This window comes from Loxodonta africana, chromosome 11 (genome assembly GCF_030014295.1).
Source record: "Loxodonta africana isolate mLoxAfr1 chromosome 11, mLoxAfr1.hap2, whole genome shotgun sequence".
Classification (NCBI taxonomy): Eukaryota; Metazoa; Chordata; class Mammalia; order Proboscidea; family Elephantidae; genus Loxodonta; species Loxodonta africana.
The window spans coordinates 8,359,274-8,373,683 of NC_087352.1; the positions used below are offsets into that span (position 1 = coordinate 8,359,274).

Consider the following 14,410-nt stretch of genomic DNA (forward strand, 5'->3'; position numbering starts at 1 on the left):
ACACCACCCTTACCCAGGTCACCTCCCTGATCCAGGATAAAGGGAGCTTCCCTGGGGTGTGGCCTGCACCATCTTTTATCTCTTAAGAGATAAAAGGAAAGGGAAGCAAACAGAGAGTCGGGGATCTCATACTACCAAGAAAATAGCACTGGGAGCAGAGCATATCCTTTAGACCCAGGATTCCTACACAGAGAAGCTCCTAGTTCAGGGGAAGATTGACAAGAAAGACCTTCATCCAGAGTCAACAGAGAGAGAGCCTTCCCCTGGAGCTGATGCCCTGAATTTGGACTTCTAGCCTACTTTAGTGTGAGAAAATAGCCTTCTCTTTGTTAAAGTCACCCACTTGTGGTATTTCTGTTATGACATCACTAGAGGCCTAAGGCAAAAGACTTTCTAGGAGGTGGAACCAAGATGGCTGAATTGTCAGATGTCTCCTGTGGTCCCTCTTACAACAAAGACCAACCCCAAAACAAGTGAATGGATGATATATGACAGTCTAGGAGCCCTGATCGTCAAAGACAAAGTTGAGGAGTTCCAATGAACAGCAGGCAAATGGAGAGATGGTTCAGATGCAGCAAAGAAGTGAAGTAGCCAGTACCCCATGGGCTGGGTTGGCTGGTGCACGTGGGCTAAGGTGAACAGTATATATAGTGCTCAGAATACATTTCACCATGTCAGGAGACACTGGGCAGTTTAGACTCTGCACAAGACTCTGGAGCCAGGGGAATCTGCACTGGATCTGTGAAGGTTAAGTGCAATTGTCTAACCTAACATGTGAGGCCAAAATAACCCTTCTCCCTCTGGGACTTTCATGGCTAGAAGTGCCTCTTTTCTCTCACTGTGCCCCTGCCTGCTCCACTCCAATGCCATTCCGGCAGTATTCAACAACTGCCATGCTCACTAAGCTGGAATTAGTGCTATCTGCACCCAAACCTGTCTCTTGGCTTAAAAAAAAAATCGCCACACCCCTAAGCCTGAAACTCAGGGTAGACATTGCCGCTTTTCCCAGGCACTGGCATAAGTGGTCCAAGGACTTGTAATGCCCTTCTTCACCCCTGCCTAGACCTGTGTGGGCTGATTCAACACTGCAGCCTCTCACTGATACCAAGCCCAATAAGCCAGAAATTCATGATTATCTGTGCCCAAATCAGCTTTGCAGCTTTAAAAAATTGCTATGCTCCCTAAGCTGGGAAATCAGGGCAGACACTGCCCCTTTGCCTAGGCACTGGCATAAGGGGTTCATAGATTTGTAGTGCCCTTCACCCCTGCCTAGACCTGTTTGGGCTGATTCAACAGCATAGGTCCTCATTGGCATAGAACAACAGGGCATACACCTGAAGCCTATTTTCAATTGCAGCAGCCAATGGGGAGTTTCAGATTTGTGACACTTGACACTGCCCTGCCCACTAAGTAGGGTCCTCAACCACCCACATCAGGGGCCTGAGGGTTAGTGGTATCACCCATTCCATCTAGCCACTAATGATAGGGATCTAAGAATAAGTGGTGCCTCCCACTCCTTACAGCCAACAGCATTGGGTGCCCAAAAACTCACCCCTCTATGCACTCTAGGTGACAGGGACACCCCTTCCACTCAGGTACTCAGGGGCAGCCATCAGCTCCCTGCCTTGGTCAGCACATAGACCCCTAGTGCAGCCAGATACCTGTGCCTACTCCAAACACCCCTATGCAGTCCTGCCCATCTAGGACTGTAGGTGAGAGTCTGCACCACACACTTGGAGACAGATGACCTGTACTCCACAGCTGAATCTGCACAAGAAAAGTGAACAGATTTTTGAGCTCACACACCTAGTAGCTGCTCTACCCAGCTGGTAACAGAATGTGAGAGCTTCAAAGATGCCAATAACCAAAGTAGCTCACATGCCCAGCCTATTTGGGCATATCAAAAAAAAAAAAAAAAAAAGAAAAGCTAGGTCTCAATAAGTAAACATACAATAAATAAGTATAATAATTTATTGATGACTCAGAGACAACAGCCAATATCAAAACACATAAAGAAGCAGGACACGATGGTTTCAGGAAATGACCAAAACAAATAACCAGGAAATCTTCTGGAGGAAGAGAATGTCTTGGAATTGCTGGAGTTAGATTTCAAAAGATTAATATACAGAGCTCTTCAAGAGATCATGAAGGAGATCAGGAAAACTCAGACCAAACCAGGGAACACATAGACAAAGCAACAGAGGAATCAGGAAAGCAACACAAGAGCAGAATGAAAAATTTTACAGGTTGCTAGGAACCACAGAGAGACAGCATCTAGAAATCCAAAAGATTAACAATTAAATTTCAGAATCAGATAACTCAATAGAAGGTCACAGCAGAAGAATTGAAGCAATGGAAGTCAGAATTAGTGAGACTGAAGATAAATTTCCTTGGCATCAACTTATTGGAGGAAAAATCAGAAAAAATAACTTAAAAAAATGAAGAAACTCTAAGAATTATGTGGGACACTATCAAAAGAAAAAACTGGCGAGTGACTGGAGTACCAGAACAGGGGCATAACAGAAAATAAAAAGAGAATTGTTGAAGATTTTCTGGCAGAAAACTTCCCTGATATCATGAAAAATGAGAAGATATCTATCCAAGAAGCACAACAAACTCCACACAGGGTAGAGCCCAAAAGAAAGTCACTAAGACATAATATAATCAAACTTGCCAAAACCAAAGATAAAGATAGAATCTTGAGAACAGCTAGGGATAAAAGAAAAGTCGCCTACAAAGGAGAACCAATAAGACTAAGCTCTGACTACTCAGCAGAAACTATGCAGGCAAAGAAGGCAATTGGATGGCATACATAAAGCTTTGAAGGAAAAAAATTGCTGACCAAGATTTATATCCAGCAAAATTGTCTCTAAAATATGGCGGTGAAATTAGGGCATTTCCAGATAAACAGAATTGAAAAGAATTTGTAAAAACCAAATCAAAATTACAAGAAATATTAAAGGGAGTCCTCCACTAGAGAACCAACAATATCAGACAACAACCCAAGACTAAAAAAACAGGACAGAACAACCAGATATCAGCCCAGATAGGGAAGTAGTAAAAATAAGTCAAAGCTAAAAGACTGAAAACAGGGAAAAAGAGACGTCGATATGTAAACAATGAAAACATTAAAACAAAAAAGAGGGACTAAATATTGTATCTATAGAACTTCAATACGGAGTGGAAGTTAAGGCAATAACAAGAAATAAAACAATGGTTTAAACTTAGAAAAATAAAGATAAATTTTAAGGTAACCACAAAGGAAACTAACAAATATACCCGTCAAAATAAAAAAGAAGAAAACATAAAGACTCAGCAAACACAAAATCAACAATAATGAAAAGGACAAAAAGAAAATATATAAATAAAAGCGACTCAGCACAGGGAATTAAGTGGGACAAAGAAACTTTCAACACCACACAAAAATACACCAAAATGACAGCAGTAAACTCATACCTATCAATAGTTACACTGAATGTAAATGGTCTGAATGCACCAATAAATAGAGAGTGGCAGAACGGATAAAAAACACAGTCTGTCTATATGCTGCCTACAAAAGACACACCTGGGACTCAAATACACAAAGAAACTAAAACTGAAATGATGGAAAAAAATATGTTAAGCAAACAACAACCAAAAAAGAGCAGAAGTGGTAGTGTTAATCTCTGACAAAATAGACTTTAAAGCAAAATCCACCACTAAGGATAAGGAAAATCCAAACCCTAAAGGACAGAGTAGAACTGACTCATAGGGTTTCCAAGGACTGGCTAGTGGATTCGAACTGCCGACCTTTTGGTTAGCAGCCATAGCTCTTAGCCAGTACTCCAGCAGGATTTCCAAGGATGAGGAACACACTATATAATGATTAAAGAGTCAATACACCAGGCGGAAGATCTATCCTGAAGTAGAATGCTGTCAGTGATAGGATAATATCCATACACCTACAAGGAAGACCAGTTAATATGACTATTATTCAAATGTATGCACCAACCGCTAGGGCCAAAGATGAAGAAATAGAAGATTTTTATCAGCTGCTGCAGTCTGAAATTGATCGAACATGCAATCAAGATGCATTGATAATTACTGGCGATTGGAATGCAAAAGTTGGAAACAAAGAAGAAGGATCAGTAGTTGGAAAATATGGCCTTGGTGCTAGAAACAATGCCAGAGATCGAATGATAGAATTTTGCAAGACCAATGACTTCTTCATTGCAAATACCTTCTTTCACCAACATAAACGGCGACTATACACATGGACCTCGCCAAATGGAACACACAGAAATCAAATTGACTACATTTGTGGAAAGAGACGATGGAAAAGCTCAATATCATCAGTCAGGACAAGGCCAGGGGCCAACTGTGGAACAGACCATCAATTGCTCATATGCAAGTTCAAGTTGAAACTGAAGAAAATCAGAGTAAGTCCACGAGAGCCAAAATATAACCTTGAGTATATCCCACCTGAATTTAGAGACCATCTGAAGAATAGATTTGATGCATTGAACGCTAGTGACCGACGACCAGACCAGTTGTGGGATGACGTCAAGGACATCATCCATGAAGAAAGCAAGAGGTCACTGAAAAGACAGGGAAGAAAGAAAAGACCAAGGTGGATGTCAGAGGAGACTCTGAAACTTGCTCTTGAGCGTCGAGCAGCTAAAGCAAAAGAAAGAATTGATGAAGTAAAAGAACTGAACAGAAGATTTCAAAGGGCCTTTCGAGAAGACAAAGTAAAGTATTATAATGACATGTGCAAAGAGCTGGAGATAGAAAACCAAAAGGGAAGAACACGCTCCGCGTTTCTCAAGCTGAAAGAACTGAAGAAAAAATTCGAGCCTCGAGTTGCAATAGTGAAGGATTCCATGAGGAAAATATTAAATGATGCAGGAAGCATCAAAAGAAGATGGAAGGAATACACAGAGCCATTATAACAAAAAGAATTAGTTGATATTCAACCATTTCAAGAGGTGGGGTATGATCAGGAAACGATGGTACTGAAGGAAGAAGTCCAAGATGCACTGAAGGCATTGACGAAAAACAAGGCTCCAGGAATTGATGGAATATCAATTGGGATGTTTCAACAAACCGATGCAGTGCTGGAGGTGCTCACTCGTCTGTGCCAAGAAATATGGAAGACAGTATCCTGGCCAACTGACTGGAAGAGATCCATATTTATGCCTATTCCCAAGAAAGGTGATCCAACCGAATGTGGAAATTATAGAACAATATCATGAATATCACACGCAAGCAAAATTTTGCTGAAGATCATGCAAAAGTGGCTGCAGCAGTATATCAACAGGGAACTGCCAGAAATTCAGGCCGGTTTCAGAAGAGGACGTGGAATGAGGGATATCATTGCTGATGTCAAATGGATCCTGGCTGAAAGCAGAGAATACCAGAAGGATGTTTACTTATGTTTTATTGACTATGCGAAGGCATTTGACTGTGTGGATCATAACAAACTATGGATAACACTGCGAAGAATGGGAATCCCAGGACACTTAATTGTGCTCATAAGGAGCCTTTACATAGATCAAGAGGCAGTTGTTCAGGCAGAATAAGGGGATACTGATTGGTTTAAAATCAGGAAAGGTGTGCATCAGGGTTGTATTCTTTCACCATACTTATTCAATCTGTATGCTGAGCAAATAATACTAGAAGCTGGACTATATGAAGAAGAACGGGGCATCAGCATTGGAGGAAGACTCATTAACAACCTGCGTTATGCAGATGACACAACCTTGCCTGCTGAAAGTGAAGAGGACCTGAAGCACTTACTAATGAAGATCAAAGACCACAGCCGTCAGTATGGACTGCACTTCAACATAAAGAAAACAAAAATCCTCACAACTGGACCAATGAGCAACACCATGATAAACAGAGAAAAGATTGAAGTTGTCAAGGATGTCATTTTTCTTGGATCCACAATCAACAGCCATGGAAGCAGCAGTCAAGAAATCCAAGGATGCATTGCATTGGGCAAACCTGCTGCAAGGGACCTCTTCAAAGTGTTGAAGAGCAAAGACATCACCCTGAAGACTAAGGTGTGCCTGGCCCAAGCCATGGTATTTTCAGTCACATCATATGCGTGTGAAAGCTGGACAATGAATAAGGAAGACCGAAGAAGAATTGACGGCTTTGAATTGTGGTGTTGGCAAAGAATATTGGATATACCATGGATTGCCAAAAGAACTAACAAATTTGTCTTAGAAGAAGTACAGCCATAATGCTCCTTAGAGGCAACGGTGGCGACACTGCATCTTACATACTTTGGACATGTTGTCAGGAGGGATCAGTCCCTGGAGAAGGACATTATGCTTGGCAGAGTGCAGGGTCAGCGGAAAAGAGGAAGACCCTCAACGAGGTGGATTGACACAGTGGCTGCAACAATGAGCTCAAGCATAACAATGATTGTAAGGGTGGCACAGGACCGGGCAGTGTTTCGTTCTGTTGTGCATAGGGTTACTATGAGTCAGAACTGACTCGACAGCACCTAACAACAACTACACACTAGGAGGACATAACCATAATAAATATATACACACCTAATGACAAGCCTCCAAAATACATAAAACACCTCTAACAGCATTGAAAAGAGAAATAGACAGCTCCATAAAAATAGTAGGAGAGTTCAGTACACCGCTTTTAGTGAAGGACAGAACATCTAGAAAGAAATCAGTAAAGACACGGAAGATCTAAATGCCAGGATGAATCAACTTGACTTCATTGACATATACAGAACACTCCAACAGCAGCAAAGTATACGTTCTTTTCCAATGCACATGGATCTTCCCCCAGAATAGACCACATATTAGGCCACAAAGCAACCCTCAATAAAATCCAAAACACTGAGATAACACAAAGCATCTTTTCTGACCGTAAAGCCATAAAAGTAGAAATCAATAACAGAAACAGCAGAAAAAAAAAAAAAAATCAAATACATGAAAACTGAACAACACCTTGCTCAAAAACTACTGGGTTATGGAAGAAATCAAGGACTGAATAAAGAAATTAACAGAATTCAGTGAGAATGAAAACACACCTTACTAGAACGTTTGGGACACAGCAAAAGTAGTGCTCATAGGTCAAGTTATAGCAATAAATGCATACATCCAAAAAGAAGAAAGGTCCCAAATCAAAACATTTACCCTACACTTCGAACAAATAGAGAGCAGCAAGGGAAGCCCTCAGGTACCAGAAGAAAGTAAATACTAAAAATCAGAGCAGAAATGAAATAGAGAATAGAAAAACAGTTGAAAGAGGCAACAAGATAAAAAAAAAACTGGTCCTTTTAAAAGATCAACAAAATTGATAAACCATTGACCAAAATGATAAAAGAAAAACAGGAGAGGGAGCAAATAACCTGAATAAGAAATGAGACGGGTGATATCACAACAGAGCCAACTGAAATAAAAAGGATCATAACAGAATACTACGAAAAATTGTACTCCAACAAATTTGAAAACCTAGAGAAAATGGATGAATTTCCAGAAAGATACTAACTACCTAAACTAACACAAACTGAAGTAGAAAAACTAAATAAACTCAAAACAAAAGAAGACATTGAAAAGGTAATAAAAAAAACTCCCAACAATAAGAACAAAAAAGCCCTGGCCCTGATGGCTTCACTGAAAAATTCTACCAAACTTTCAGAGAAGAGTTAACACCAGTACGACTAAAAGTATTTCAGAGTACAGAAAAGGATGGAATACTACCAAACTCATTCTATGAAGCCAGCATAACTCTCATTCCAAAGACACCAGAAAAAAGGAAAATTACAGACAAATATCTGTCAGGAACATAGATAGAAAAATCCTCAACAAAATTCTAGCCAAAAGAATTCAACTACATATCAAAAAAATAATACATCATGACCAAGTGGGATTCATACCAGGTATACAGGGATGGTTCAACATTAGGAAAACAATGAATGTAATCCATCACATAAATAAAACTAAAGATAAGAACCACATGATCTTATCAATTGATGCAGAAAAGGCATTTATCAAAGTCCAACACCTGCTTATGATAAAAACTCTCAGCAAAATAGAAATAGAAGGGAAATTTCTCAGCATAATAAAGGGCACTTATGCAAAGCCAATAACCAACATCATTGTAAATGGAGAGAGTCTGAAAGCATTCCTCTTGAGGATGGGAACCAGACAAGGATGCCCTTTATCACCGCTCTTATTCAACATTGTGCTGGAGGTACTAGCTAGACCAATAAGGCAAGAAAAAGAAATAATTGGCATCTAAATTGGTAAGGAAGAAGTAAAAGTATCCCTATTTGCAGCTGATACTATCTTATACACAGAAAACTCCGAAGAATCCACAAGAAAACTATTGGGACTAATAGAAGATTTCAGCAAAATATCAGGATACAAGATAAACATACAAAAATGAGTTGGATTCCTCTACACCAACAAAGAGAACTTCAAAAAGGAAATCACCAAATCAATACCATTTACAATAGCCCCCCAAGAAAATAAAGTACTTAGGAATAAACCTAACCCAAGATGTAAAAGATCTATATGAAGAAAACTACGAGACACTACTGCAAGAAACTGAAAGAGACCAACCAAAACTTTTTGCCATCTAGTCAATTCTGACTCATAGTGACCTTTTAGGACAGAGTAGTACCACACCATAGGGTTTTCAAAGAGTGCTTGGTGGATTTGAACTGCCAGCCTTTTGATTAGTAGTCATAGCTCTTAACCACTATGCCACCAGGGTTTCCTAAATGGAAAAACATACCATGCTCATGGATAGGAAGACACAACATTGTGAAAATGTCAGTCCTACCCAAAGTGATCTACAGATACAACACGACCCTGATCCAAATTCCAATGGCATTTTTTCACAAGATGGAGAAACAAATCACCAACTTTATATGGAAAGGGAAGAGGCCCTGGATAAGTAAAGCACTATTGAAAAAGAACAAAGTGGGAGGCCTCACATTACCTGATTTTAGAACCTATTATACCACCATGGTAGTCAAAACATTCTGGTACTGGTACAACAACGCGTACATAGACCAATGGAACAGAATTGAGAACCCAGAGGTAAAGTCATCCACCTATGAGCAGCTGATATTTGACAAAGGCCCAAAGTCCATTAAATGGGGAAAAGACAGTCTCCTTAGCAAATGGTGCTGGTATAACTGGATATCCGTCTGCAAAAAAAATGAAAAAAGGCCCATACTTCACACCATGTTCAAAAACTACCTAAAGATAGATCAAAGACCTAAATATAAAATCTAAAATGATAAAGATCATGGAAGAAAAAATAGAAACAATGCTAGAAGCCCTAATACATGGCATAAATAGTATACAAAATATAAAAATGCACAAAGGCCAGAAGAGAAACTAAGTAACTGGGAGCTCCTAAAAATCAAACACTTATGCTCATCAGAAAACTTCACCAAAAGACTGAAAAGACAATTTAGAGACTAGGAAAAAAATTTTGGCTACATCATATCCAATAAGGTTCTAGTGTCTAAAATCTACAAGATAATGTAACACCTCAACAACAAATAACCCAATTAAATAATGGGCAAAAGATATGAACTGATGGTTCACCAAAGAAGACATTGAGGTGGCTAACAGATACATGAAGAAATGCTCAGGATCATTAGCCATCAGAGAAATGCAAAATAAAACTACAATGAGATGCCATCTCACCCCACCAAGGCTGGCGCTAATCCAAAAAACACAACATAATAAATGTTGAAGAGGTTGTGGAGAGACTGGAACACTTATGCACTGCTAGTAGGGATGTAAAATGGTACCACTACTTTGGAAAATGATTTGGCACTTCCTTAAAAAGCTAGAAATAGAAGTACCATATGATCCAGCAATCCTACTCCCTGGAATATATCCTAGAGAAATAAGAGTCGTCATACGAATAGATAGTTGCACACCCACGTCCATTGCCGCACTGGTAACAATAGCAAAAAGATGGAGACGACCTAGGTGTGCATCAACAGACGAATGAATAAGGAAATTATGGTACATACACACAATGGAACACCACGCAACATTAAAGAACAATGGTGAATCTGCGAAACATCTCACGACGTGAATGAATCTGGAGGGCATTATGCTGAGTGAAATTAGTCAGTCTCAAAAGGACAAATATTGTATGAGACCACTGTTATAAGAACCCAAGAAAAGGTTCAAACACAGAAGTAAGCATTCTTTGATGGTTATGAGGGTGGAGAGGGAGGGGGAGGGGAATTCCCTGACTAGATAGTAGATGAGGATCATCTTTGGTGAAGGTAAGGACAACACAAAATACAGGGGAGGTCAGCACAACTGGACCAAAGCAAAAGCTAAGAAGTTTCCTGAACACATCCAAACACTGAGGGGCAGAGTGGCTGGAGCTGGGTCCTGGGGACCATAGTTTCAGGGGACGTCTAGTTCAATTGGCATAACAAAGTTTATTAAGAAAATGTCCTGCATCCTACTTTGGTCAGTGGCATCTGGGGCCTTAAAAGCTTTCAAGTGGCCATGTAAGATGCATCAACTGGTCCCAACCCTCTTGGAGCAAAGAAGAATGAACACGAAAGACACAAGGAAAATACCCAGTAAACAAAAGTTCCATTTAAACCAGAGACTCCACCAGCCTGAGACCAGAGAACTAGAGGGTGCCTGGCTACCACCAATGACCGCCCTGACAGGAAACACAACAGAGAGTTCCAGACAGAAGGGGAGAAAAGTGCGGAGCAGAACAGAGGCTGGAGGAACCCCCGAAACTATGGCTTCCTGACGCTCTGTCAACCCAGAACTAAAACGATTCCTGAAGCCTACTCTTCAGACAAAGATTAGATTGAACTATAAAACAAAAAATGATACTCGTGAGGAGTGTGCTTCTTAGTTCAATCAGATTCACGAGACCAAATGGGCGGCTCCTGCCCAGAGGCAGGATAGAAGGCAGGAAGAGACAGGAACTGGTTGAATGGACACAAGAAACCCGGGGTGGAAAGGGGGAGTGTGTTGTCACACTGTGGAGATTGCAACTTATGTGACCTAACAATATGTGCATTAACTTTTGTATGAGAAATTAACTTGAGCTATAAACTTTCACCTAACGCACAATTAAAAAAAAAAAAAAAAGCCTTTCTAGGTTTTATTAGCAGATGCTTTCAAAACCAAAAGTCACTCCCATGGATTTTCTGTCCTTAGGCATTATCACAAATGGCACAGATGGTTAAGTGCTAGGCTGCTAACCTGAAGGTTGGTCACCTGGGAAGAAAGGCCTGGCAATATGCTTCTGAAAGATCACGGTTAACTCCTGTTTTTCCTCTCCTGTATTTAGTCAATAATCATGTCTCAGTGGGTTTCTGTGTAATGCATTTTTTCCTCCCATGTATAATACCTTTTGTATCTGTTTCTACTCTTTTACTTCTTTTGCAACCTTTTGGGCCTTAGCCCTCACCAGTTAACCCAAAGCTGATTGTTAATGTTAGCCACTGTTTATTGGGTACTTTATGTGTCAGGCCCTGTGCTAAATACTTTACATATATCTCATTTGGGGGCAGTTCTACTCTGTCCTGTAGGGTCCCTATGAGTCGGAATCGACTCGACGGCACTGGGTGGGTCATTTGATCCTTACAGTCATCCTGTCATGCAGACATTATTCCCATTTTAAAGATGAAAAAACTGAGGCTTAGGGTGGTGAAAAAACTTACCTGAAGTTTTATGGCTAATAAGAGGTGGTTCCGGGATTTGACTCCAGGACAATCTGACTTCAAGGCTAATGATAATAATAGTAATAATAACAGCTAACGTTTGTGGAACATTTTCTATGTATCTGGCACTTTGGTAAGGGTTTAATCGATTATCACATTAAACCTTTAAAACAATCTTGTGAAGCTGGCGCTCTTACTGCAATTTTCAGTTGGGGAACCTGAGGCTCAGGACATTAAGAACAATGTGCCAGTTTGCACAGTGGATATCACACCTGGGATATGACACTTATAAACATCTTTGTTTCAGAGTCTGAGCTCTCGGCCACTTTACCATTATTTGCTGTAATCATCTCTTAACTGATATTCTGCCCCCTGTGATGTTTATCCATTTAGCACACTATTGGTAGAGTTAATCCATCCAGAAAAGATGTAGAAATGGATGAGGGGTCACTCACATTTCACAGCCAGGACGAGGGGATCACTTTTGCTGGAACTGACTGGATTGTAGACCTCACACTGATACTCCCCAGCATCCCACCTCTTGATGGGGTCTATGGTGAGGGCGCCGTGGTTTCTGGACAGCATCGTCCTCTCTGTGAGCTGCAGGCTCTGTCCTTCAAAGAGCCACCGAAAAGAGATTTCAGTGTGGTTGCTGTGGCAGGTCAGGGTCACGGAGCCCTTATTCTCCGTGACTGTGGTAAAGCTGGCTTGGATGGAGGGTTTTGTCACCATGTCTGTGCAGAAACAGAGGAGATGACTGTGAAAGGAGGTGTGTGGCTACAGACAATCATCTTCCTGAGAGATTTCAGCCAGTATGCAGGCCCCACGGTGAGCTCTGAAAGGTGACCCACAGGGTGATCCTGACCCTCTGCAGAGGCCATGTGTCTGCCCATGTGCTGATCTGTAAGGATGGGTGGCCCCTCCTCTCATTAGGAAATAGGTGCAGCCCCCTGACTCTCTGAAGTATCTGCACTGGTACCTCTTCCCAGACCACATGTCCATCCACCTTGTCATCAGGTGGAATTTTTCTTCTCTAGACATTTGTGTGACCCTTTCCTAGGGCCTCCTGTGAGTTTGTAAGAGATCAGGCCCCTCTCTAGCAGATAATCCTGTGTGTTGGGGAAGGCAGGCTGCTGGCCCTGTCTATCTCAGGGGCAGGGCAGTTTCATATACAGAAGTGAAGTTTTTTTGGCTAAATATTATATTAGGGGAAACCCTGGTGGTGTAGTGGTTAAGTACTACGGCTGCTAACCAAGAGGTTGGCAGTTTGACTCTGCCAGGTGCTCCTTGGAAACTCTACGGGGCAGTTCTACTCTGTCCTATAGGGTCGCTATGAGTCGGAATTGACTCAACAGCAGTGGATTTGGTTTTGGATTTTTTTTTTTTTTATATGAGGGAATAAGAACAGCTCGGCTCAGCCTTCACTATCTTAGAAAATAGAGAGTTTCCAATCTAAAGGATTTCTCAATCTGAAAAATGTTTTGCTTCCAGTATGGATTGACTACCAGGTGAAAGGAACCTTAGAGGGACGTGGTTACAGTTTTAACAGAGTCAGGTACTCTTAGCCCTCTTTGTAAACTACAGTGAAACCTGTGAGAGCTAGAACTCGACAGGACTGCCCCCTTTTCTGGGTCTTGGTAGTTTCCCGTCTTTGACAGGGTACAGTTTTACCACTTTTCTATTGCTCTTTATAGTACAAAGTATTTGAGTTTTCCTTCTCTGACAGGTTTCCGCCTTACACAGGTCCCTGCTTTCCCAGGTTTTACTGAAGATACTTTGGCCCTGCCCCTTCCCACCCATGAAGAATCTACCTAGTTTTCCAAGTAGGATTCATGATCCTTTGTTCTCCTTTGTGTATAGCCTGTGCCAGTGTCACACAGCATATACAGCTGTGACTTTAGAGTCAGGTCACAGGCTTAGAAACCTCTGCCTCAAAGCTGGCACTTTCCCAATGTCTCTGCAACTTGATTTGGCATGGCTCTTGCATTGAAGGGCTGCACATTTTAGCAAGATTAGGACACAGCACAGCTGAACCTGCTCCATGCTTCCCTGTCAGAGCACAGATGGTATCAGAACAGGGCTGGTGCATGGGGTTGCAGGGGACAGAGCATAAAGACAGAGTTCCATTCTGCCACCACCCTATTGTAGATTGTTTCAGCCTTTCATTTTTGAAATCATGTGAGCCTGTTCGAAGCCTTGCATGTTCCTTACAGCACATGGAGTCAGTGAAGAAAAACAAACAGATGAAAGAAAGCAACAAGTTAGTGACAGAGGGAACACTTGACCTTGAGGATACTTCCTCCTTTCCCCATTATGAAGCCCCCTCCCACTCCATGGGGCTTTCTGAGACTGAGGGAGCAACCCCTCCCATTCCAGGGTGAACCCAATTCTGCCCTGAGAAATAAGGAGAGCAAGAGGAGGGAACAGTCCCCAGGGATATAGTGGGAGGGCTCAGGGATGGATTTGGGGATTTGCATGTTCCTAGGGACACAAACTGGAAAATAACTTCTTTCAGGATTTTTTTTTTGGAAAACCAGACTGACCTCCACAACAGAGCTCAGTGCTGAAGTTCCAGGGTGCCATTTACTACAGACTTGGGTGATAGTCTTGACTGTGGTTCTGTTGAGGCCAGTGGCATTGTATGGACATGACAGGTATAGTTTCCACTATCACTCACAGTGATCTTGGGGATGAAGAGCACTTGTGTGGATTGCAAGTAGT

At 41.5% G+C, this 14,410-nt stretch overlaps 1 protein-coding gene across 5 annotated transcripts in view; it reads right to left on the reverse strand.

Annotated features, from left to right (window-relative positions):
- LOC100672304 (carcinoembryonic antigen-related cell adhesion molecule 21-like) overlaps nt 1–14,410 on the reverse strand; it is a 63,202-nt gene that overhangs the window by 26,587 nt on the left and 22,205 nt on the right. For 4 of the 5 annotated variants that reach the window (XM_023543098.2, XM_023543095.2, XM_023543097.2 and 1 more), the window contains one exon: nt 12,145–12,423. In XM_023543098.2, coding sequence (XP_023398866.1) covers nt 12,145–12,423 — 279 coding nt within the window. The remainder of the gene's footprint in view (nt 1–12,144; nt 12,424–14,410) is intronic. The other variant, XM_023543099.2, reaches the window with a different exon arrangement.